Source organism: Rousettus aegyptiacus, unplaced genomic scaffold, assembly GCF_014176215.1.
Source record: "Rousettus aegyptiacus isolate mRouAeg1 unplaced genomic scaffold, mRouAeg1.p scaffold_m13_p_3, whole genome shotgun sequence".
In the NCBI taxonomy this organism is placed as follows: Eukaryota; Metazoa; Chordata; class Mammalia; order Chiroptera; family Pteropodidae; genus Rousettus; species Rousettus aegyptiacus.
Window position 1 is genome coordinate 9,917,572 of NW_023416306.1, and position 24,689 is coordinate 9,942,260.

The following is a 24,689-nucleotide window of genomic DNA, read 5'->3' on the forward strand; positions in this document are numbered from 1 at the left end:
TCCTCCCTTATCTGTGATTTTTCTTTCTGTGGTTTCAGTTACCTGCAGTCTAAAAATATTAAATGGAAAATTTCAGAAATAAACAATTCATAAGTTTTAAATTACACGCCATTCTGAGTAGCATGATGAAATCTTGTGCCATTGTGACTTTTTCCTTTGTCCAGCATATCCACACGGTATGTGCTATCCACCCATTGGTCACTTATTTTCAAATAACCTTTATAATAGACTTATGCTAAGTCACAATGCCTGTGTCATTCACCTCATTTCATCTCATCATGTAGGCATTGTATCATCTCATATCCTCACAGGAAGGGTGGTACAGTACAATAAGATATTTAGACCTCATTCCTATAACTTTTATTACAGTATATTGTTATAATTGATCTATTGTATTTTTAGTTATTGTTAATATCTTAGTATGCCTAATTTATAAATAAAACTTTATCATTGGTATATATGTACAGCAGGTCCTCAAGTAACATTGTTGAGTTATAACTTTGATGAGAGGCCATAGGAACTTAACTCTTGTTTGTATCAATCAGCCTATGGTTTCATCATACATCTAAAGTTGCAGCACCTATCAATGATGTTAAGTGAGGACTTACTGAATAGGAAAAAAAAAACATAGGGTTCAGTACTATCCACATTTTTAGGCATCCACTGGAGATCTGGGAACATCTCCCCCACAGATAAGAGCGGACTACTATACTATTTAAGTAAATTGTATTTGTGTATGTGTGATGTCCTCTTTTTGTGCGAATACAGACTGGATAACAAACTGCTGTACACTAATATCCAAAGAAGTCTGTGATGGACGTGATCTGCAGGATTTCTCATTTATCATGAACTCATGTTCCTTCTAGCTATGCAAGAAGAGGCCTTGAAGCTGGTGCTGCTGGCATTAGAAGATGGTTCTGCCCTCTCAAGGAAAGTTCTGGTACTTTTTGTTGTGCAAAGACTAGAACCAAGATTTCCTCAGGCATCAAAAACAAGTATTGGTCATGTTGTGCAACTACTGTATCGAGCTTCTTGTTTTAAGGTAAGTAGTAAGCAACCATCTAAACATTACGTGCCTGTATGTGAGACAGAGGCTTCCCAGAATGGGTGTTACCCAGGCTAGAGGCCCCACAAACATAGAATGCATCTGTGTGATACTACCTATTGAGAATAAGAACACATGTGAAGATAGCAATAACAAAACACACCATAAGGAAATAATTTGGTAAACTTGACTCTTGGAATAATAAAAGTAGACTAAAGAAGCCCAATTCATTTATTCTTACCTCTTAAAAGGGAGTCAGGAACTATGCTGAAAACTTAAAAGGAGTAGGTAAATGTTTTAACTTCCCCATTATTATTTTTATCTCATTCTCTGTGGGACTAAAGCTTTTAATCTGAAATGGCTTATATGTTGCCTTATGGATAATTAGGGAAAATTTGAGGGCATTGCCCTACTCTGCATTTAGGGTAGTGTTTTGTTTTTTGTTTTGTTTTGTTTTTGCTGGAGAGGGCAGGAAAGAATCCCAAGATATTTAGAATTGTAGTTTCATCATCTAATAGGCTCGTGGGTGGTGATGGGTATTGAGAAAAGTGGAAAGTTGACTGAATCCTTAAAGTTTCTGCATGTTACAGGAGTATAGGCTGCTTTTTGGGTCTTAGAAGTAGAACATCCCATTGGCATCTATGAAGGTTAAACATCTAAATTTGAAACCAAAGCTTTTATTTAGGTTATTTTACCGGTTTTATAGCCCCAAGGGTTAAAACAATATAGACAGAAAAAGGATTTGTGTTGTTGTCATTTGGCCGGGGGAGGGGAGGCACATTGCTTAGTTTGAGATATAAGTGATCATGGAAATATGTTCAGATGAGTTCACTTGTCTCCATAATGAGGCTTGGCCACTATCTTCCTGATAGTTATAATGCTTGATTTTTTCCTTTGGGCAACAATTGAAATGAATCTCTGGTTCCTCAAACATGATGTTTTTGGCTAAGCAGCCAAGTTACAGAGATTATTTGTCATCCTGAAGTGATCGGTAGGTTCTCACATTATGTACTACTTATTTTTCCTCTTAGGTATCATGATTTGTGGTTTATGATTATCATAAATCTAAAGGTACTACTAATATCTGACATTTTAATAACACTAGTTTAAAAATTTATTTCAACTTTATGTTCTCATTTCATACTCATTACCCTGTAGTTTAAAATGTTAAAGCAGGGTTTAGATGAATAAAAGGACATCACACTTACTTAATTGTCACGAAGCCTCTCTCCCTGGTGGCATTTACTCTAGTAAAGGCACCGTGTCAAAGATCTTTTCCTGGACTTTATAGGCTTAGAGACCTGAATTTTGTGGATGCATGCAGGAGAATCTTTCCTCAGGAACAACATCATCCTAACTTATTATCTCTTTATTTGTAATGATTAAATGATTTGAATTCTCATGTTGTAGAATTCTCATGTTGTAGATATTTTTCTGTAGAAGAGTATCAAACCTTTGTTTGTTTAGTATGGAATTAGAACAAGTAAAGTTAATGATTCTCATATTTAACGCAATGGTTCTCAACTGAAGGTACACAGGAAAATCACCTGTAGAGACCTGTAGAGTTTTTAATTTTATTTTTTTTTAGGCAAGGCAACCCTTGGTTGACCTCACAGATTGCAAGGACTTTGTCAGCTTACAAGCCCTTATTTTTTATTTTGTATGCCTACAGCACCTGGTCTTCCTAGGTGGTCTCCCATCCAAGTACTAACCAGGCCCAACCCTGCTTAGTTTCCAAGATCAGACAAGATCAAGCTTGTCCTGGGTGGCATGGCCATAGATGAGACCTGTAGAGTTTTTGAAAGTATGCATTCCTGGGTCCCATCCCCAGATATTCTGATTTTGTGTATCTCCTGTAGGACTTGAACATTCATATATAATTTTTTGTTAATCTCCCCCCTGCCACTTCCACCCCTGACCTACGGATGTTGCTGTTTCCCCTTAAGAACTGGATCTCTGAGGGTGGTGCATCTTCTCCCACATTCTTGCAGCATGCACCTGGGGTATGGACTGTGGCTCTGCTGGGGCTCGAACCCACAACCTTCTGCGTGTAAAGCAGACGTGCTAATCACTACTTTATGGAACCACCCCTCATATATAATTTTTAAATCGTGTGGTCTTCAAAGCCAAGGATTCTGATTTAGTAGACCTGAAGCTACAGTTTTAAAACTTTATGGGTGATTTTGATGCATGTGAATAGAATTTTAATGGGACTCTTTTAGCCACCTTTGTCCATCTTTACTATTCGGGTAGGTAGATGCTTATGCTGCCCATGAGGTACCTGTACCATACCTGATGATTAGATGCACACTACCATCCTTTGGTTCTGTGGGTTTCTTTTTTCTGCTTTTTAGGTTGATAATTCCTCCTTTGTTTCCTCAGCATTTATTTAAGTAGGTTATGTAGAATATAGATTTTTGTGACTTCTAGTTATACTCTGCCCTTTTTTAAATTATACCTAAGATTAAGTTGATTAGAATTTTGGGGATCTCAAACTTTTCTATAATATATTTACATATTCCCAAAGATAATTGTGAACTGATACTGTTAAGTTAACTCTCAGATGGTAAGTTGATTTCTTCATCTTCATGTTCTTGGGGACATATTGCAAGCAACAGCAATAGACACAACCAGTGAGGTGGTCTGGGATGTGTTTATTGTACCCATGAGGAAATCATCATTTTAAATAGTTTGAGTGATTTGTCCAATTGAAGTTTCAGAACCTCAACTAGTCCTAGGTATTCTGACTCCTAAGTTTTAAATTTCTTAGCAAGTTTTAGTCATTCAGAAGTAAGTGTGTATCATTTATTATGGAAATTATTTAGCCATGTACCTGCATGTTTAATTAGATAGTTTCACTAGGACATATGAAACTCCTAACTTTTGAATTTATCATTTAAGTATAGATTAAAGCTGTATAAATATCCTAATCATTTTTGTGGTGGCAGAAAATTTCTTAATCATCATATGGAGTTAATATAGAGCTAGCTACTCATTGGCAGGGCTGATCATGACACCCCTCTGCTTAAAAGCTGTCAGTGGCTTCCCATTCCCTTCAGGGTAATATCCATATTGCTAATCATAGTGTCCAGGATCCTCTGTGGTTCTTTTCCGGCCTGCACGTTAGCATTTAATTCTGTGTGTTCTGCGCTTTCATGTTTCTATTTCACCACTTGCTACTGGTTTTAGAATTCTGTTTTTCACCTTTGTTGGGGGGACTCCTCTTTGTTATTCAGGACTCAATTCGTATATCCTTCAGCTGGGGAGAACCTTATCTGATCCTCCTCTCTCTTCCACTAGTCATTTTTAATTGCCTCTCCTTCATATTGCCGTAGAGCCTTATAATAGCACTTATACTATAATTTTATAAGTCTCTTCCCTACTAGTTGCTGAGCTCATTGGAGAAAAGCAGGACTATATTATGTTATGAAAGTTCTGCTTTGTTCCAAAAAGAATTTGTGGTAAAGACATTATCTTCTTTGCACCTTCTTTGTGTGGTATCTGATATGTAGTTGGTGCTCTCCCACCTCCCCAGGCCCCCCCCCAAAAAGGATTGGTTGGAGGCAGAGGGAGAGCAGATCAATTCTGATAAGGGATTTTTTTTTTCTCCTTGTTATTTTTAAGGTTACCAAAAGGGATGAAGACTCTTCTCTGATGCAGCTAAAGGAGGAATTTCGGAGTTATGAGGCGTTACGCAGAGAACATGATGCCCAAATTGTTCATATTGCTATGGAAGCAGGGCTCCGTATTTCACCTGAGCAATGGTCTTCACTTCTGTATGGTGACTTGGCGCATAAGTCACACATGCAGTCTATTATCGATAAGGTTCGTGAAAGTAGAGATGCTGATTTCTGTCATTACTGTTAACATTGGAGAGTACTGGAGTCTCCTGCAGGGACTAAAGAGACAGCCAGTTGGAGATTCCTATGTTTTTAAATATCAGTCCTACAAAGTATCTCTTTTTCTTATTAGTATTTTTTTAACTTTCAAAATAAACTAAAGCAGGCAGCAGGGGAGCAAATACAGGATAAAAGCAAATAACAGGCTTACAAAGTCTGTTATTTACGTTCTGACTCCAGAGAGCTCATACAGCTTATAAATAAGTTTTCTGAGTGTCTAATGATGAATTTCATAGGGCAGATTCTGAGGTGAAAAGTTAATTCATCTTTGATACTCCTACTATGAAATCTGAAGACACTTGAAAACCTGTTCAGTTTATTGATTAAATAAAAACATTTGAGTATAGATCTTATAAGGACCAGAGTAAAAACCATTCTGTCTTCTGTTAGCTGCAGTCTCCAGAATCATTTGCAAAGAGTGTCCAGGAATTGACCATTGTTTTGCAACGAACAGGCGACCCAGCTAACTTAAATAGACTGAGGCCTCATTTAGAGCTTCTTGCAAACATAGACCCCAATCCAGGTATGTGGGAAAATACTCAATTGCTTATGCTTTTTCTACTTTGAGGTAAGTGACACAAGAGAATTTCTGCTAACAAATTTTCTCCTCCATCCCATCCCCTTGGCGACTTGTTTTAGATGCTGTTTCACCAACTTGGGAGCAGCTAGAAAATGCAATGGTAGCTGTCAAAACAGTGGTTCATGGCCTTGTGGACTTCATCCAAAATTATAGTAGAAAAGGCCATGAGACACCTCAGGTAAGCACATTTAATGTACTTCTACTGTTATCTCTAGCCGAGTTTCATCCTAAACATCTTTACAAACTGTTTGGTTAATGGAATCTTTATGTCACTCTACTGTCTCATAAGTTTTTATTATCTGTTCTTTGGGAGTAACTCAAGTTGTAGTGTACCTGATAAATAATTCATAGCACAGCAACAGTTTGGATAGCATCTTGAATGTGAGTTGATAGTATCTTGAATGTAGTTGTCTTTGACCAAGTGTGGATCATTGATTTCTTCCAAATGTTTTGTCTGATTCTCTTCTAATGTGGAGAAATTGTCACTTTTTTCTTCATTGCTGTCATACAAAGAATTTCTATTCGTGTGTGGAATTTGAATTTTAAAAATGTTTTAGTGTACTTTAGGAGTTATTTAAGGTATAAATCTTTTAATAAAAACATTTGTTAAGTTACTATGAGTCAGTCCCTATGTTCAATATTTTACACATTATTTCTAATCCTCACAGCCACATACAGGATAATTGTTGTTCCCAAGTTGAAGTTTAAAGAGGTTTAATAGCATATCCAAGGTTATGGTGGCAATAAGTGACAGAGCTGGGATCAGATCTACCCCAAAGTGATCTTTTTATCTTCTATCCTTACTCTATTAGAAGACATTATAATATTGAAATATTAACTGAAAGATAAATGTTTAATCTTCATTAAGGTCATAAAAATAACAATGACTTTTTAATTTTGATGCAAATCACAGCAAGTATGATGAGGTTTTTATATTTTGCCTCATTGTATGTATAAACTTACACAACTCCAAGCCTCAGAAGAGAGTTAACAAATGACTTGATATTTCTAAATGTTTCACTTTCAGGAGAAATTGTATTCTACATTTCCTGGGAAAGTTTAAATGAACAAGCTTATGGCCTTTAAATGTTTTTTAAAATTTTATATTTGATTTTGGTTTCATAACTTTAAGACAGCAGGGAATTGATGAGAAAATCTCTTATTTTCATGGGCATTATGTTGCCTGACAAATGAATAGACATAACATTTGAACCAGTTCCAGATGATCCTCAGAAGGAATGTCTGAAATTCCAACTCAGGGTTATGCTACATAATTCTTAATGGAGAATGATAGAATGGTAATTGTTACAGCACACGAATTACTTATCTAATAAGCAAAATAATTAAAGGTGTAATCTTGAAATTCCGAAGTCCCAAGAATAAATAACAACTGTAACCTTCACCTTTCCACCTCTTGATTTTCTTTCTATAGCCCCAACCAAACAGCAAATATAAGACTAGTATGTGCCGAGATCTGCGACAACAAGGAGGGTGTCCACGAGGAACAAATTGTACTTTTGCCCATTCTCAGGAAGAGCTTGAAAAGTAAGTTAGGAGAATTCTCTTTCATATGGGTTTAATTTTTGATCGTTTTGAAAGTGTTTTATACAATCTTAAAATTAGTGATGAGTTTCAAAGATGCAGCTAAATTCACATTGTAGAAAATAATCTTTTCTTTTGAAAACATACTTTGTTGCTTCTGGGAGCAAGATTAACATATGAAGTGACTTAGAACCTTAGTCAGGGACATATTTTAGACAGTCGTGTATCTGGAATACATGTTTCTGCTAAGCTCCTGTATAGAATGAAAATGCTCCTGTGTACAATCTTATTTTCTCAGGTTCAGTTGTAGATAACAGCAAAGCCCCAGGTAAAATGGTAAAGCGGGTACATTTTATGTTTGTGGCTTTTGTTTTTTTTTTTTTTTTCCTTATTATTATTATTTAAATTATTTTTATGGTGACATTGGTTAATGAAATCTGGTAAGTGTCAGCTGCACATTTTTACAGTAAGGCATATATATATTTACATTGCATGTGCACCTCCCATAGTTAGATTTCTTTCTGTCACCACATATTTGACCCCCTTTTTGGTCTTTTAAAATTCTTTTTATGTGTCATCTTTTCTTTTTCTCCTCTTTTATGGATAACTCCTTTTTCTTTGTCCACTTATCCCAAATATAAAAGTAAATTGATATAAACTATATTATATGTTGTCTGAGATTTTTTTGTTTTTAACCAAAGCACTCTTTGAGATTTCACCAAAAAATTGATCCCAGCCTTTCTACTGAACAACTGGACTGTGTATCAACTCTTAATGGACATCTCCCTTTTGTTTTTAGACAACTTAAACTGAATTCGAGCTAATTTTCTCCTCCCTTACATCCTCCTCTTCTACCTTCCATTCAACTCTCCACCAGTACCCTGGTCCAGCCAGTTAATGTGTCATGTCATAGGAATCATCTTTGCCAGTTTTCACTGCTTGGCTTAGTCACCAAGTTCTATTTATATAATTCTTAACTCTTCCCTCTTCTTTCCAGCCTTATAATCCAAGCTGTCATTCCCTTTTCTTGATCCACAGTTGCCTCCTAACTAGTCTTGTTACAGTTACTGTTGCTCACACACAATCCCATTGTTCCCCACAAGACAGGGAGAACTTTGCCATAAGGATCAATGCAGATCTGTTTTGTCATTACCTTGTGGCTAAGGATATAAAATCTAGATTGTGTCTGTAAGAACCTGCATCACGTAGTCTATGCCTACCTTTCTGACATAATCTCATCAACAAATCTGAAAAATATAACACTGATTTTCTATATTTTGGTGTAATGTTTAAGAGTGAATTTTTGGTTTTTTATTTCTTTAAAATTACGTAATGCTTTAACAACTTGTTAACAACAGAGAATTTTTTCAACTCTTGCATACCTTTTCTCATTCTACATTCCTAACTAAAGTCATGTGGTTTCTTTCATTTTAACATACTATACTTTATATCCCAGTTAGACAAAATTTTCAAAAGGATCTCCTCCCAAAAGGCTTCTCTGAATACATGTGTGCTTTGCTTGCTGTGTTTATTATGTGCCTAGAGAAACGTACGTGTGTGTGTGTGTGTGTGTGTGTGTGTGTGTGTAGATGGCATATATATTTTTTCATGTGACATCTATCACAGCAGAGTTTGATGTAGACTGTATGTGATAGCTGAAAGAACTTTTTCAAAGCTGTTTCCGCCTTTTAAATTTTTTCTCATTGCCTTTTTTCCCCCCAGGAAAAGCTTTAGTGAAATTTTCACTGATACGTTGATTGTTTTTGAAACAGGTATTGATTAAGGAACAAAAAGATCAATGCAACTGTAAGAACGTTTCCTCTTCTAAATAAAGTTGGTGTAAACAACACTGTCACAACCACAGCCGGAAATGTCATTTCTGTCATAGGAAGTACTGAAACAACGGGGAAAATTGTTCCAAGTACAAACGGAATTTCAAATGCAGAAAACAGTGTTTCCCAGCTAATCCCACGTAATGCTGACAGTGCATTAAGAGCTCTGGAGACTGCGAAGAAGGTGGGGAAGGTTGGCACTAATGGTCAGAGCGCTGCTGGGCCTTCTTCAGAGTCTGTAACCGAAAAGTAAGTAGTAGGTAAAAGTGCTTAATATGAGTTACTTGACCTTTTTAGGAACATCTGAGTATTTGTTATCCTGAAGAAAAGCAGTTAATAGAATTTTTATCCAAAATGTAGAAAAAGCACTAAATAACAATAAATTTGAGTTCTCGACCTGGCTCTGCAATTGAATAGCTTTGCGACCTTAGAAAACCACTTCAGCTGAGTTTTGTTTCCCTCAGCTATAAACTGAAGAGGTTGGACCAGAATTGATTTTTTTGCACCTTATTTTCTTGAACATTAGGATTGAGTCCATAGGGGTACCAGAAAGGAACTAAATAGAAAACTAAGCAAGTGAGATGCTTGAGTCTCTATTTTAATGAGAATGGTTCTACTTTAAACTCTGTAATGATGTATAGAAGTTAAAAGGGTAATGTTTGGAGCCAGACTCTGGGTTTAATTTCTGGCTCACTGTTTCCTAGCTGTTTGATCTTAGGCCAGTTACTTAATTTATCTTCCTCAGTTTAGTATAATAATAGTTCCTACTTTGTATGTTGCTTATGAGGATTAAATGAATTAATACTGCAATGTGTTTTGAACAACACCTGCCACAAAACACTCAGTATATATCTGTTGTCGTTATTATTATGGTCTCCATTATTATTGTTGTTGGGCTTCAGCATAAAATTTAATTTAGCTAGTAAAGGGGTTTTGGTACTTTAAGACAAAGTTTTAAAACTTTCAGACGATCTGAAAAGTTACTTCTACTTCTAAAATCTCATGTTTTGGTATTCTTTTAGAGTCTTAAAATCTGAGTTAAAACATGTTTAGTTCACCCATAAAGAGAGTGTCAGTATCTAGTGTATGCTTTCTAGGAGAAAAGGATATTAGACATGGTAAACTGCTAGTGATTTCATATAATAAATGATAGGTAGGTAAGCAATTATATTCTTTATTTCTCTATTTAGCATGTGATAGGGAAATTTGTTTATTAAAGGATACTTAGAATCTTCCCTGGGGGAGATTTTAGAAATGATATATCAAAGAATATTGTCTGGTTGGCAAAATATTACCTGTGTACTCATTCTGAGTTCTGTTCTTGGCACTCCTGAAAATACATGAGATGTATAAGATTGTTCTGCCTTTAAGAAATTTATGATAATATAGCGTTGGAGATAGTATTTATGTAAGTGAAGTGATATTGAAGCTAGATACAAAAAGCTACAGTGTATAACTGTATATGTGAATGTGCAGCATGCGCAAATCCATACAAAGTAGATTGGTGGTTACTAGGGGTTAGGGCTGTGGGGGAAAGATGGGGAGTGAATGCTATGAATATATTTCAAAGGGACAGTGAATATGTTTTAAAATTAGATAGTGGTGATGGTTGCATAACTTTGTGAGTATACCAGAAATCACTGAAGTGTATACCTTAAAAGGGTAAATTATATCTCATTAGAAAAAAATGACAGACTAGGAGAAAAAACTTTTTAAAATAATCAATAAATAAATCATTTATTTATGCATTCAAGAATCATGGATCTTCTGTGTACCAAACACCAGGCCAGTTCGTGTAGCTAATGAAAATGAACTAGAGAAACTCCCTGCCTCTAAAGGTCTTCTGGTGTAGTTTGGGAGACAAATGTAAACAGCTTCCATATAATATATTCTGAAAGGTACCATAATGGAGTTGTGTTCCAAGTGTTATTTGAACATTAAAAAAACAGAATAATTCTATAGGGAGTTATTGTGGAAGCATTTTCAGAGGTAAGGTAATGACACCTGAGCTAGTTCCAAAAGACTAGAGAGGAAGGGAGGGCCTTCTCAATAGAGAAAACCACACAGGATAAAGCATGTAGGTATGAGAGGTGCTGCTGCAAAGGAGAGCCTAGAATCCTGGAAGTCATCTTGGATATAGCTGTAATGATCTAGTTATCTGACTAAAATGCAGCTGAAAGCTTTTCCTTAGGTCTGAATTTTTGGGATAACTGCATGATTTCATGAGGCCATGAACCTTGCCATGGATTTTGATGCCTTTTTCCTGAAAAGTCTAAAAATTTGTCATCTCAGAGTTGACATATTTACAGTATATTTCTCAGTAAGTGTTGCTGTTATAAGGAAGTCCTAGTAATTTTCTTTGTTGCCTTTATTTAACTTAAGAGAATAAGCACAGCCCAATATATCTTTAAACTCTAAGCCAATGCATTTCTACCCAGTATTATTACCCACAGTTTCTTGGTTATTTTCTATATTTTAATGCACAGTTACACATAGAAGTAAATATCTACTAGACTAATTTGCTATGCTAGACTTAGAGATATTCCATTCTCCTCATTGTTTAGTTTGAGAAAACCTCTCTAATATAATCAGGATGCAACGTATTGAATTTCTACGTCATCAACAAGATCATTTTCTTGAATCACCATATATCTAAGCTCCACTAAAGTTTGACTTGTTAAAAGCTGTGGTGAGATCTTGTGGAACCGACTGCTTGGTGATTCAATGAAGAAAATCCTTTGTGTTAAAAAAAAAAAAAAAGATTAAAACTGTGTATTTTGCATGCATTTAATGAGTAACGATTTCATTAGCATTTTGTTCAACAGATATTTACTGAGTATCTCCTGTGTGGCAGGAACTAACTACTCATTTGTCCAACAAATATATACTGAGTACCACTTACTGTTCTAGGTTCTGGGGAAGTAGCAGTTAACAAAGTGGACAAAATAGCTTTTCCTCAAGGTTTACATTTCAGCAAATCTAACTTAATAGAACAACCCTTCTTTTATATGTCTGCTTTATCCCAAAGAATTCTACTGGTAGACTGTATTGTTTCTGTTGAGAATTAATTGAAAAGGAATTTTTTTTTTTAATTTTCAATAGGAAAATTCTTTCTTCAGAGAACAAGTGAAAAGGGACTGATGGGTCACATTATGCCTGGGATTTGTTTATTTCTTTTTTGCCTTCACCAGAATATGAGATCTGTTACTATGAGGCTATGAATTAGCAGTGTGAAGTGGCAAGGAAATTCATTGCCTTATTTGTCAATATGAAAACCCCTAAAGTATCTTTCAGTTAGTGGTTTTACTTTATAATTTTATGAAAAAATCCTACTGAGGAAGACTTAACAGTCATAGACAGTGATTTATCATTTCCCTTGTTTAATTTTTTTCTCCAGCAAAATTGGTTCTCCACCCAAGACGCCTGTAAGTAATATAGCGGCTACCTCAGCTGGGCCCTGTAATGTTGGAACAGAACTGAATTCTGTGCCTCCAAAATCCAGCCCATTTATAACTAGAGTACCAGTATATCCTCAGCATTCTGAAAACATTCAGTATATTCAAGATCCAAGGACTCAGATACCTTTTGAAGTCCCACAGTACCCACAGACAGGTAAGTAATTTTAGACAATTCTTAGGAAAAAACTGTGATATAACATTTGTTGCCTTTAGATAAATAAGTGAATCATTTATATTTGTCTAGAATATTTATGTTAAAAATTAATCCTTTGGACTACATTACTTCTAAGTTTTCTTCCTGCCCTAAAAATCTGTCATTCTACATACCAATAGTTTTAAAGTTCTTCTCATTTTTATGAATCAACTATAGAGTCCATGGATGAGCTTCAGAGAGTTCTGTAAATCTTCTGAAATGATGTGCAAATGTTTGGTTAATATACTTTGGTGTAATTTCGGAAAGACAACCACACAATATAGATTTTGAAAGAGGTCTTTAACCTCTGTTCCCAACAAGATCAAGAAGCAATGATGTAACTATAATTACTTAATCCAAAACCTGTGGCAGTAGATGCCCTTAGAAGGAAATTTACCCGCCATCTATTAATAGCTCTGTCATGTGTTTTTAGGAGCAGTTTAGCAAAGTATTGAATGTTAGTGATTTTCCTGTAGTAATATCTTGAAAGTATATAGTTTCTTTCAAAAGTGGAGTTAACTATTGTATGTCAATTGTAATTTAAAATAAATTTAAAAGAAAATGGAAGTAACTAAAGTGGGGGCAAAGCTTATTTTCCCACATTAAAGACTGCTTTAGACTTAAACCATTATAAAATGTTGGATTTTACTAAGATTACATTAAATATTCCTCTTTCCAATTTTCAAGGATACTACCCACCACCTCCAACGGTACCAGCTGGTGTGGCTCCCTGTGTTCCTCGCTTTGTGAGGTCCAATAACGTTCCAGAGTCCTCCCTCCCACCTGCTTCTATGCCATATGCCGATCATTACAGTACATTTTCCCCTCGAGATCGAATGAATTCTCCTTACCAACCTCCTCCTCCGCAGCCATATGGACCAGTTCCTCCAGTACCTTCTGGAATGTATGCCCCTGTGTACGACAGCAGGCGCATCTGGCGTCCACCTATGTACCAACGAGATGACATTATTAGAAGCAATTCTTTACCTCCAATGGATGTGATGCACTCATCTGTCTATCAGACGTCTTTGCGAGAAAGATATAACTCCTTAGATGGGTATTATTCAGTGGCTTGTCAGCCACCAAGTGAACCAAGGACAACTGTGCCTTTACCAAGGGTAAGTGATGATGGAATAGGGATGGTGCTGTAGTGTAGGGGTTAAGAGCCCAAGGTCTGGTGAATGACTACCCAGGTGTATATCTTGGCTCCTCCACTAACAGTGTGACTTATGGAAGTTACTTGACTTCTCTATGTCAGTTTTTTCATGTTTGATGGAAATAAGAGTAGTGCCTACCTCATAAGGCTGTTGTGAGGATTAAATCAGAAAAAAACATTAATGCTCAATAAATGTTATTTAGATAGGAAACTAGTGGGAAGGTAAATGCAAGTACAGGGCCTATTTTCAGTATCCCCTTATATATACATACATACAAATGACTTTTCTAAACCCCAAAAGCATGTTCAGATTTTGCTTTTAATATTACTTGACTAAATATTAACCTTTCATTTAAACGTGTAAAGAATGGGCTAGGGTGACTTCCCTATTGTATTTATTTTTTTGGATCCAAAATATAATAAATTGTTAACGTTATTTCCTCAAAGCATAGATAAATTTATTTACTACTCTGTAGCTGATTAAGATTGTTCCTTTTATACCCCCTTAGGAACCTTGTGGTCATTTGAAGACCAGTTGCGAGGAGCAGCTAAGAAGAAAGCCAGAACAGTGGGCACAGTACCACACTCAGAAAGCACCTCTTGTTTCTTCAACTCTTCCTGTGGCAACACAGTCACCAACACCACCTTCTCCTCTATTCAGTGTAGACTTTCGCACTGATGTAAGAAAGGTTTTAATCACTGATGTTGCAGGAATAGGTCAAACGGCTGACTTCAGGGCACTCATTCTAGCCAGGATTAGTTCTGTTGGATATTTTGCAATGGTTTGGTGTGCAATTGAGTTTAGTTCAGTAATCATTGTGTGTGTAAGCACTGTGGCTAGACATTACAAGACTCTGAAGATCATAAAATCATAGTCCTTTTTCCACCAAAAATTCAAAATTTTTTCCAGCTGTATAGTTATTATTTTCATGGCTTTTATTAATAATAAGGTTATATCTACCATTTATTGAGCACATCCTTGTGCCAGGCACTATACTAAACATTTACATAATATTGTTTAATTCTCACAAAAACCTTAGGGGGCAAGTGTTACCCATATTTTGCAGGTTTGGAATCCTACCCAGGGAAGTTAAGTAATTTGCCCAATTAATAAATTCAGCTTGTAACTAGCTGGGATTTGAATCTCGGTCTGTCTGAGATATTCTTTCCTAATTTGCAAGAGGTGCAGAAATGCCTATTGTATTATACATGGTGTTTTATATCACCGTAAATTAATGTTTTTATCATTACGGAACAAGTGTTTGTCCAGGATCCTTTCATTGTACCCTGGTGTTTTCAGTACTGTTGTATCTAGAGCACACTATTAGTTGTTTTTTTTTTAATTCTTCTGGTTTATTTTCCATCCCTAGAGGTTCCAGTATGAAAAATTTTTTTTTAATCTCTTTATTATGAAAAGTTTTAAACACACAGAAGTAGAGAGAACAGTGTAATAAACCCCAGGGACCCATCACCTAGCTTCCACAGTTATCAACTCAGCTAATTTTGTTTCTTGTACACTTTCTTCCTACTAGATTATTTTGAAGTAATACTAGGCATCGTATTTTTTCATCTACAAATATTTCAATAAACTGTTAAATATTTAAAACTAGATCCAAATGTGTTTTGTCTAACTTAGACTTCTTCAAAACAGCTAACCCTCCTGACAGCAGAGTAATTTGCCACTTGCTTCACTGAAAAATGTATTTACTTTTTTTTATATTATGTATTAGAAAATAAATATTTCCCTGAGATTCAGATCTGTTATCAGTAATGACTTGGGATAATAATTTAACCTTTTTGGCTTGAGTTTCCTTATCTATATAATTAGTAAACTAGATTCTTACAACTTCAGTACTCTGATTCTACAGTCATCCTTACAGTCCCTTTAACAGTTGTCCATTTCTCCTGGTTCCAGAGTGCCTTTGAATTGCTTTGGTTCTTTATTTAATACTGCACGGTTTATCATGCAGTTCCCTTATTTACACTTTTTTTTTTTCTCTCACAGTTATAAACTCCTTTAGGATATGGTCTATGATCTCTGTGTATGCATATATGTGTGTGTGTATTCATTTCCTGGAGTGCCACGAGCCACATTAGAGGCATACTATAAATTATTTGTTGATTGGTTTTGATAGTATCAGTAAGGGATTCTTTATGAGTACTTAAAGGACAAAGTAAAAAAAGAGGGTGTTCTATTTTTTCTTAGTAAATTATATAAATACTATTTGTTACCTGCGACAGTTTTTAATATTAGTCACTGAAGGTTTAATTGTTTACTCTGAAGTCCTACGTATTCTGTAATAGTTTATATTAGTTACAAGTTTATAAATTGAGGTTTTTTTACTAACTGGCTATGCCTTTTTTTTTTTTTTTAATCAGTTCTCTGAAAGTGTGAGTGGTACAAAGTTTGAAGAAGATCATCTTTCCCATTATTCTCCCTGGTCTTGTGGCACCATAGGCTCCTGTATAAATGCCATCGATTCAGAACCCAGAGATGTGATTGCTAATTCAAATGCTGTGTTAATGGTATGATTTGGGGGCATGGGAATATCATGCATGTTAACTCAGGTTTTAGAATGATCAAATACTTTTCATCTTCATGTTGCTGTGTAACTCATCTGTAAGCAACAGAGTTTTATTTATTTAAGTCTGAAATAAATTGCATTTAGTGTTTAAATTATTCGAGCATAGTTTGGTGGTTTAAAATAAATGTTGGATTGTCACTGAGATCAACAACTAGTGTTAAGTTTACCAGAAAACTTAATTGCATGTCTTTTGAAAGTATGTGTTTTTATTACTAGCTAAAGTAGTTATCACCAGTCATTTTACTGATTTTCTTTGGTTTAATGCAGGACCTGGACAGTGGAGATGTTAAGAGAAGAGTGCATTTATTTGAAACTCAAAGAAGGGCAAAAGAAGAAGACCCAATAATTCCTTTTAGCGATGGACCTATCATCTCAAAATGGGGTGCAATTTCCAGATCTTCACGCACAGGTTACCATACCACGGATCCTGTCCAGGCCACTGCTTCCCAAGGAAGTGCAACGAAGCCAATCAGTGTATCAGGTGATCCATTTAACTAATACCTCACCTGCTGTGTTCTAGCACTGTGCTTTTAATCCTCACTTTGTAAGGTGCAGAAATTTCTCTCATTTAATAGCCACAGTAAACTCATAATTAAAGGGTTTAACTGGGACAACATGGCTAATAAGATACTTTTTTGAAAAGTATCCATCACATGCTAACACTGACTCTTCACTTTTCTGTTTATTGTTTCTACGTCTCTATAGATTATGTCCCTTATGTCAATGCTGTTGATTCAAGGTGGAGTTCATATGGTAACGAAGCCACATCCTCAGCACATTATGTTGAAAGGTAACATTACTCTTAATTCTTTAGGATTCTCTATTCTCAGACTTGCATATACCCTCAGAGTACAGATTCTACCTTCAGTTATTCATAAAATGTTCTTTGCTAGTTTTAACTATATAACAAATTTATGAAAAAAAATTTATATTTGGAATGACGACTGAAGCTTTTAGGGTTGATCTGTTACATAAAACACATAGAGTATGTAGTGATTACTCCTATAGTTGCTTTACTTGTTTCACTTCTCTTACAGTAAACATGTTTCTCTTTAAAGGGACAGATTTATTGTTACTGATTTATCTGGTCATAGAAAGCATTCCAGTACTGGAGACCTTTTAAGCATTGAACTTCAGCAGGTAGGCTTTGTGTTACTCGGCTTTGAGTTGTTTTTTTTTTTTAAGTAGAATGGTAGTTGGAAGCTAACTTTACTTTTTTATTTCCCCCTATAGGCCAAGAGTAACTCATTGCTTCTTCAGAGGGAGGCCAATGCTCTGGCCATGCAACAAAAGTGGAATTCCCTGGATGAAGGCCGTCACCTTACCCTAAATCTTCTAAGCAAGGAGATTGAATTGAGAAACGGAGAGGTAAAGAAACTGAACCTCTCAGCTTCAAGCTTAACGTGTTCGTTGTTTGCTGTTGCTGTGCATTGGTTTATGCTATAACTTAGTGCATTGTAATGTGCCTTTTTCTAATGGGTGATTGCTTTTAAAACTTACAGTAGCCATAGAATTGTAGTTCTTGCTTTCTTAAATAATTCTTTAGATCAATCATTAGGAAACCCCAGTTTCCACAGGTAAACATGCAATCAGTTTTTTTTTTTTTTAATTACAGAGTGATTATACAGAAGATGCGGCCGATACTAAGCCTGATAGAGATATTGAGTTAGAGCTTTCAGCGCTTGATACTGATGAACCTGATGGACAGAGTGAACAAATTGAAGTAAGTACTACAATTAGATATTTAGGAGGCTTTATTCTATTGGAAACTAAAGTAAAATTCTTTCACACTGAAGGATTAACATTTTATTTTCTTAGGAGATCCTGGACATACAGCTTGGTATCAGTTCTCAAAATGATCAGTTGCTGAATGGAACAGCAGTGGAAAATGGACATCCAGTCCAACAACATCAAAAGGAGCCACCAGAGCAGAAGAGACAGAGTTTAGGTGAAGACCATGTGATTCTGTGAGTGTAAGACAGAAAATTCATAACCAGTGGGCATAGGCCATGAATAGTTAAAGAGAAATAGATGCAGCGTTAAACTCATTTTTGCTTTTTTTCAGCCTCTGGGGAAAATCTATGTAATAGGGCAGTGAATTGATCAGTCTGAATTTTTAGGAAAGAAGAGGTAAATTTGAACCAACAAAGTAGTCCATTTTAGTGGCCTTGAAGCCTCCTTTTTCTTGGGATAAAAAATAACCTTTGTGCTCTAGCATCAGATTATATTTCCTCAGTCTGGTAGCCAAATTTATAGACTACAAAATGGAAAATTAAAACCTAGATAAAAGTTTTTCCTTTTAAAAAATCATGTTAAGATTTTCTTGGCTTTAATGTTTCCATTTCGTATAATTACTGCAAAAAGTATGGGCTAATCTTGAACCTGATAGTTTGTTGGCCCGAAATTAACCAATATGTTAATTTTTTATTTTAATTTTTAGAAAATGGGACCTTGTTAGTGACCTCTGATACCTTTTAGTTTTAAAGACATGTCTTTGCTAGAGGCTGTTAAAGTTGGGTACAACTTTTTGTATGTTTTAAGTTTTCACTTAAAGCTAACTTGTTTTCAATGTCATTTTCTCTCAGGGAGGAGCAAAAAACAGTTCTGCCAGTAACTTCTTGCTTTAGCCAGCCACTCCCAGTGTCCATTAGCAATGCAAGTTGCCTCCCCATCACCACATCTGTCAGCGTTGGCAACCTCATTCTGAAAACTCATGTTATGTCTGAAGATAAAAACGACTTTTTAAAACCTGTTGCAAATGGGAAGATGGTTAACAGCTGAAAGAAGGTTCATCTTTCAAATTTGTGACCATACCATGGAAGCATTTACACTAGCTTTTTATATATATAATATATATTATATAATGTATATTTTTTTTAAAAAAAAGATATTACTGGGGGCATCCATTTCCTGTGGACTCTTTGATACTTCAAGCCCTCTTGCATTAGCATTATGGAAAAAAAAAAAAGAAAATTTACTTTACTAGGGTAACACGTTCACTTTCCAGAAGTGATTGGAATTTGGACATTTAACTTAAGCTTCAAGCAGCTTTTTATGAGTTTGTAGCAATCCGGTGCAGTAACTGAGCCATTTCCTATTTTAAATGGCTTCTATAGAAAATTAACAACTCAGTTATTAAACTAGCAGGATCCTACAATGATACATCTAGTGAAAGTAGACTTAATTAACTTATTTATTTCTATTTTATGTTTCACTAAGAGAAATTTCCATCTCATTCCAGCTGCTTTATTTATCTTTTTCATGGGACTTTGCATGGAATTTTTTTTTAATTTTTTTTTTTTTTAACTTTGAAGAGTGGAGTTAGATGTTCTTACCATAGAATTTTGCAGGGTTATTGACTAGCTTTCTTTACTGCATTATATGTAGGAGTGTGGTGCAGTGCTTTTATCTGTAGCATTTAAATTTTTTTAATTTTCCATTTTTCAGGAATAGTTTCTGCTTTGTTAATATTTATACAGAGGCTACTTGTTGAAGTAATTAAATATATAACCAAGTGCCTAAGTCTTTCAGCTGATGTACTAGATATTAAATTCTCCTAAGTTATGCAGAATCGTTTTTACAATTTTGATAAATTATGCACTAATGTAATGGCAGTTTTTTAAAATGCAGATTTAAGCCTGTACATTATTGAATCTGATGACTTGGCAAAAGAATCAGGTGCTTTCAGCTTTCTTGAGAAAACCCTGTATGTAGTGTTTGCACTGACTAACAAGACGGTATTGCTGGGTTTTTAATTTAAACTAATTATTTTGGATGTTCATTGCATTATCTTGGTTAAATATTGTTTATTGTTAACTTCATGTTGGGATTTAATTTTCCCTTTTTTCTGACTGTTAGGTTGATAAGACTATGAACCATGTAATGATAGAACATTGGCTAACCTTTATTCATACTTAAAAACATGAATAATTTCTGCCCTGCTAAAATGTGACTGAAAAGTGTTTTGACTTGGCATCTGAAAGTATGCATTATGTTCAACCAGCCATGTCCCAGATTAGTTGGAAGTATTTTATTGAAACCTAAATTTCAGTCAACATTTGAAACCAAAAGCTGGGCATTCCTTCCTGGTGATCTTACCTATAGTTTGTCTCTTTGTTTTTTTCCCCATTTCTTTAAGATTAGTTTGACTTTTATTATTTTTTTTTTTTTTAATTAACTTCTGTGAAGTTGTTTACTCTGAAAATTGTACTGGAATATTTTAAGCCAAGCTGATCTTTCACCAGGTGTACTGTATGTAAGGGCTTTTCCTGCTAGCAAGATGCTTAAACAGGATCATGTTATTGGTCGTCTGAGCTATTTAGTTGTTTTACAAAACCACAGCATTGTATCAGATAAGATTTTGATAAAAAAGTTTTGTGCACATTTCCAGGGGCGGGAGGGTTGGCATTTCCCTGAAATTTCTTGATCAGAATGAGTAAATACTGGTGTTTGATACCTGTCTTAATGAACATGCTCATAAGGTGACTGATAAGTTGTAAATATACCTGAAACAAAGGGGTAGTTTTGATATTCTGGTGTCAGTATGGAAGATCTTACCCATTTATTTAATACTCAGATGTATGAAGATGTTTGTTTGTAACATAACAACACAGTAGCCTTGACTTAGTTTCCTTAGGTTAGTACTGTACCTTTTCGCCATGGCCAGTGCTCCCTGTCCCTACAAAGACATTTTATTTATTTCACTCTGTAACCTGAAATGAATAGGAACAAGAGTTTTTAAACCATGTTACATTAACTTATTTCTGACATTATAAATTAGCCTGGGATTGTTACAGGAACATGATTGTTACATAATTTATACCAGAACCTTTCTATAAATACACCTCACTACATTCGAAATGCTTCCAATGTACTTTATTTGCTGTTTGTATTTCCAGAAAGGATATGCAAACCATAATGTCTATTTCATGGATATTTAAATAGTGAGATCTTCCATGTTGAAGGTAATGTATTTTTTTTTAAGATTTAAAAATTGCTATTTTGTTACAAAATAGAGACCTATTAACAGTTGGAGAGCTCCTTATGTGCCCTCAGGGAAAGAACCCTCTGTGCAACAGAACTACGCAAAACATCTTCAGCACGTTCTGAGGGTGAATATATACTACATAAATTGATCTTGTGTATTTAACCTTATCTTTTTAATTTTAAAATTGAGATTTTGAAACTTGGTTGTGCTCTGCTGGAGGGGGTCGGGATAAACTGCTTAGGTGTTTGCCTACTTGTCCAGTGAAATTACATTCGCATCAGTGTATGTATATACCTGCCAACCTTATTGGTATGTCTCAACATTTATATTAAAATAATGCTTATCTTGCAGCAGGTGATCCCATAAAACAATACTCCCTGTTCTTAAAAACTTACTCTCTTTCTCACTAACAACATAGGAATCGTTTCTGTGTTGGGATTATTCTGTGTTGCATTCATTATGTAGTAGCCATTTTCTGCTTCTCTTGATGGGGTTAATATGAGGTAAAGACATTGGTTCTCTGCCAATTTAGAAGACAGAGCATTTTACCTGATCCTTCTTCAGAATGGTACCTACCGATGTCTCAGAGGAAAAAAATGACACATTAGACCTAAGATGTGACTTCTTAAAATTGGGGGCCTTCCGTGTCATTTGACCTTTTTTACCAAGATGTAATACACATATGTTTGAAATCAAAGGATGTAAAGCAATAGGAAAGGAAATTCGTAATGTTGGCAACTAATTAGGAAAAAAGTAGCCTGAGGTCTGCAAAGTGGGAAATGGTGTCTTTTTTCGTTTTGTTGTTGTTATTTTTCATTTTTTGTGTTTTGTTTTTTAATTTCTAATCCCCGTTCTGAAGTCCATGTGCCTCATTCAGATACTGTGAATGTAGCATCGGTAGTTCTCCTTTGTGGTCTCATTTCATTTTATAAATTCTGAGAAAGCTACATATGTATTTCATCTAGTTGGTACCTGAACAAAGCAGTTTCCCTTGCCTTTTTTGCCATGACTTAAACTTTTAATGCCATCTGATAAACCAGTGTCATACATGAAAGTTGTGCATTGTAATTTTCAAGAGAAGGTACTTCATTGGGCCAGTGGCACTGATTTTTTCCTAGTATCTGTTTACTCTCACAAGAGAATAGTAAAAGAAACCTCCTATACTAGGACTGATATTTTCCATTTGTATGGATCTCTAGTCACATTCATTCAAATTTCAAGTTGATGCTAAGTTATAAGCACATCCCAATTTTATATGCTGCCTCGAGAAAATTACAGGATGCACAGCAATTTGTAGGAATTTAAAATGGGATCATTTAAACATTTGAAAACACTTTTAATAACCATCTAGCTTGCTTTTGCATTTTGCATTTTAAAGCCCATGGTTGTCTTGTTAACGGCTGGATTTGCGATGATCAGATTCAGCATGTGAGTTCAACTTTGAATCTGAATATTTCTTCCCTAGCTTCTTTGAGTCATTTTCTGAGGAGACTGTCACCAGTATTGGTAACTAACCATTAAAGGGAAAAGTTGCATTGCAACTATGGATTAGTTAACCGGAAGAACTTTTCTTGTGTTTTAGTGAATGAAGAGTGTCAATGGGATCACTTACTGTAACTCCTACATAAGAACCCCTTCTGCAAGTAGAACAAAAATGAACATGCTCAAGGAGTATCCCATTTTCTGGATAAATTGAATAAATTTGCTAGTTACTCCTTTATACTAGCTGTTTCTTTGTATCCCTTTGCTGGCAAGGGAATACAAGGGGTCAAGGCCACTGATCAGAATACCCCACATTTGAGTGGAGTCTTATTTTTACTCCAAGAGCAGTTATTCCCCCAGATCCAAAATTGGCAGTTTTTTAATTTTTTTTTTAACTAAAATTTTAAAAATATCCTCAAACTAGTGGAACACAGACACTGGCTGCACTTAGTACTGCCAAAAGCCAAGGTCATTTGCATATATTCCATCAATCTGTCAAGAATTAGGCCTCACTTTATAACCCAAGGCATGGAAGTGCATGCATTCTCTTAGCTGGGCAAACAATTATACTGTAGTTGTGATACAACACATGTGGCTTTTATTCGTACTGCACATATCCACTGTACAGCCACTTGGGAGTATCGTGGTTAGCTTGCAGCGACTGCTGTTTGCATTTATACTGTTTATTGCATATTCTTTTCCCTGGAAGTGAAAGAGAAATGTTTTTCTTGTTGCATCGATTACATTTTATAAATTTGCTTAGCTGGAAAGTTTGGGAAAAGAGGCCTGTTTGTCAATTGTACAACCGATTGTGAAGCTCTAGTGTGAATATTTTTACGTCTGTATTAGACATTTTCTTTGCAAATCTATTGTTCGATTGAAATGTAAATGAAATTAAAGATGGTGTACACCCATCATGTAAAAAGCAGGCACCATCTCTAAGATGGATTTAATGCTCATTTTTAAGGCATATACTCAGCTTCTATTTAAAACTATAATTTAAAATAATTCTGTACAATGAAATGGGGAATATATATGGGAATAAATTCTATTCCATTTATTTCAATTTGAATTTCCAAATCGTAACGTTTCCCTTTGTGCTATAGGAATAGGATTAAATGGGGGAAGGCTAGGACTTATAAAGGCCTGTATATGGGGGGAGGGCAGAGATGGAACAATGAGGGTTGTGATGATAGTGAATAGCGAAGAGTGAATTCTGTGTGTTTTTACCGTAGCACTGAAGTGAAAGAGATATTAGCTTTGGCTGTTCACAGAATAGAGCATCATGATTTTCAGTGTTTGAGAGAAAATTGATGGAAAAAGTTTGCAGTACTTGACATGTATTTGCATGCACAAAATAAAATTATTTGTCCACCTTAAAAGTTGTTTGTTTAGTGTCAATATTAAGTTTATGGTGCATTTTAGTTATCTTGATTTCCTTGGTATATTTTTTGGCTTAACAAAGCTACCAGATAGCTCCTTGAGATTTAAATAATCACTGGGCTCATGTATACATCAGAGGGAAGGATCCGAAGGAAGCGAATAGGCCAGAGAGGTTGCAGTATTTCTCAATTCGATCAGTCACTTTATTCATTCAGTATAGAGTACTTTCCATGTGGGAGATGAGGACAAAGACAATGCTAGCAGTTCACAGTATTTCTCCTAGTGGAGAAAATGGGACAAATACACATAACTAATATAAAGCAATGTATTACAGAAATGTGAAGACAGTTCTGTGGAAACAATATGAGCAGAGAGAGAATGGCATGCGAAGATCTAGACACTTTTCACTGGGCCTTGAGTAGTTTCACTATTTCACTCAGCTGAAATATTTTAAGCCCCTGTCTGTGCTGGTCATTAAGGTTTAAAGTTAATGAAATATGAGCCCTTTTCTCTAGAGGCTCACTGTACAAAACAGGGAAAAGCAAAT

General features: G+C 35.3%; 1 protein-coding gene, 1 non-coding gene and 1 pseudogene across 2 annotated transcripts in view; 2 read left to right on the forward strand and 1 right to left on the reverse strand.

Moving 5' to 3' along the window:
- The window catches only part of RC3H2 (ring finger and CCCH-type domains 2), a 38,917-nt gene extending 14,776 nt beyond the window's left edge, over positions 1 to 24,141 (forward strand). Inside the window, 17 exon segments of the mRNA XM_016137456.2 lie at positions 867 to 1,042; positions 4,670 to 4,870; positions 5,335 to 5,467; positions 5,584 to 5,702; positions 6,957 to 7,069; positions 8,839 to 9,147; positions 12,296 to 12,510; positions 13,237 to 13,667; positions 14,215 to 14,385; positions 16,085 to 16,231; positions 16,558 to 16,771; positions 16,996 to 17,080; positions 17,349 to 17,430; positions 17,524 to 17,658; positions 17,906 to 18,013; positions 18,109 to 18,257; positions 18,876 to 24,141. Of these exon segments, the coding sequence (XP_015992942.2) occupies positions 867 to 1,042; positions 4,670 to 4,870; positions 5,335 to 5,467; positions 5,584 to 5,702; positions 6,957 to 7,069; positions 8,839 to 9,147; positions 12,296 to 12,510; positions 13,237 to 13,667; positions 14,215 to 14,385; positions 16,085 to 16,231; positions 16,558 to 16,771; positions 16,996 to 17,080; positions 17,349 to 17,430; positions 17,524 to 17,658; positions 17,906 to 18,013; positions 18,109 to 18,257; positions 18,876 to 19,071 (2,984 nt within the window). The 3' untranslated portion in view covers positions 19,072 to 24,141.
- On the reverse strand, positions 2,709 to 2,827 carry LOC118601390 (annotated as a pseudogene).
- On the forward strand, positions 5,143 to 5,253 carry LOC118601160. Its single transcript, XR_004950245.1, has one exon. It is a non-coding gene; the product is annotated as a small nucleolar RNA SNORD90 (small nucleolar RNA).
- Positions 24,142 to 24,689: the final 548 nt, after the last annotated feature.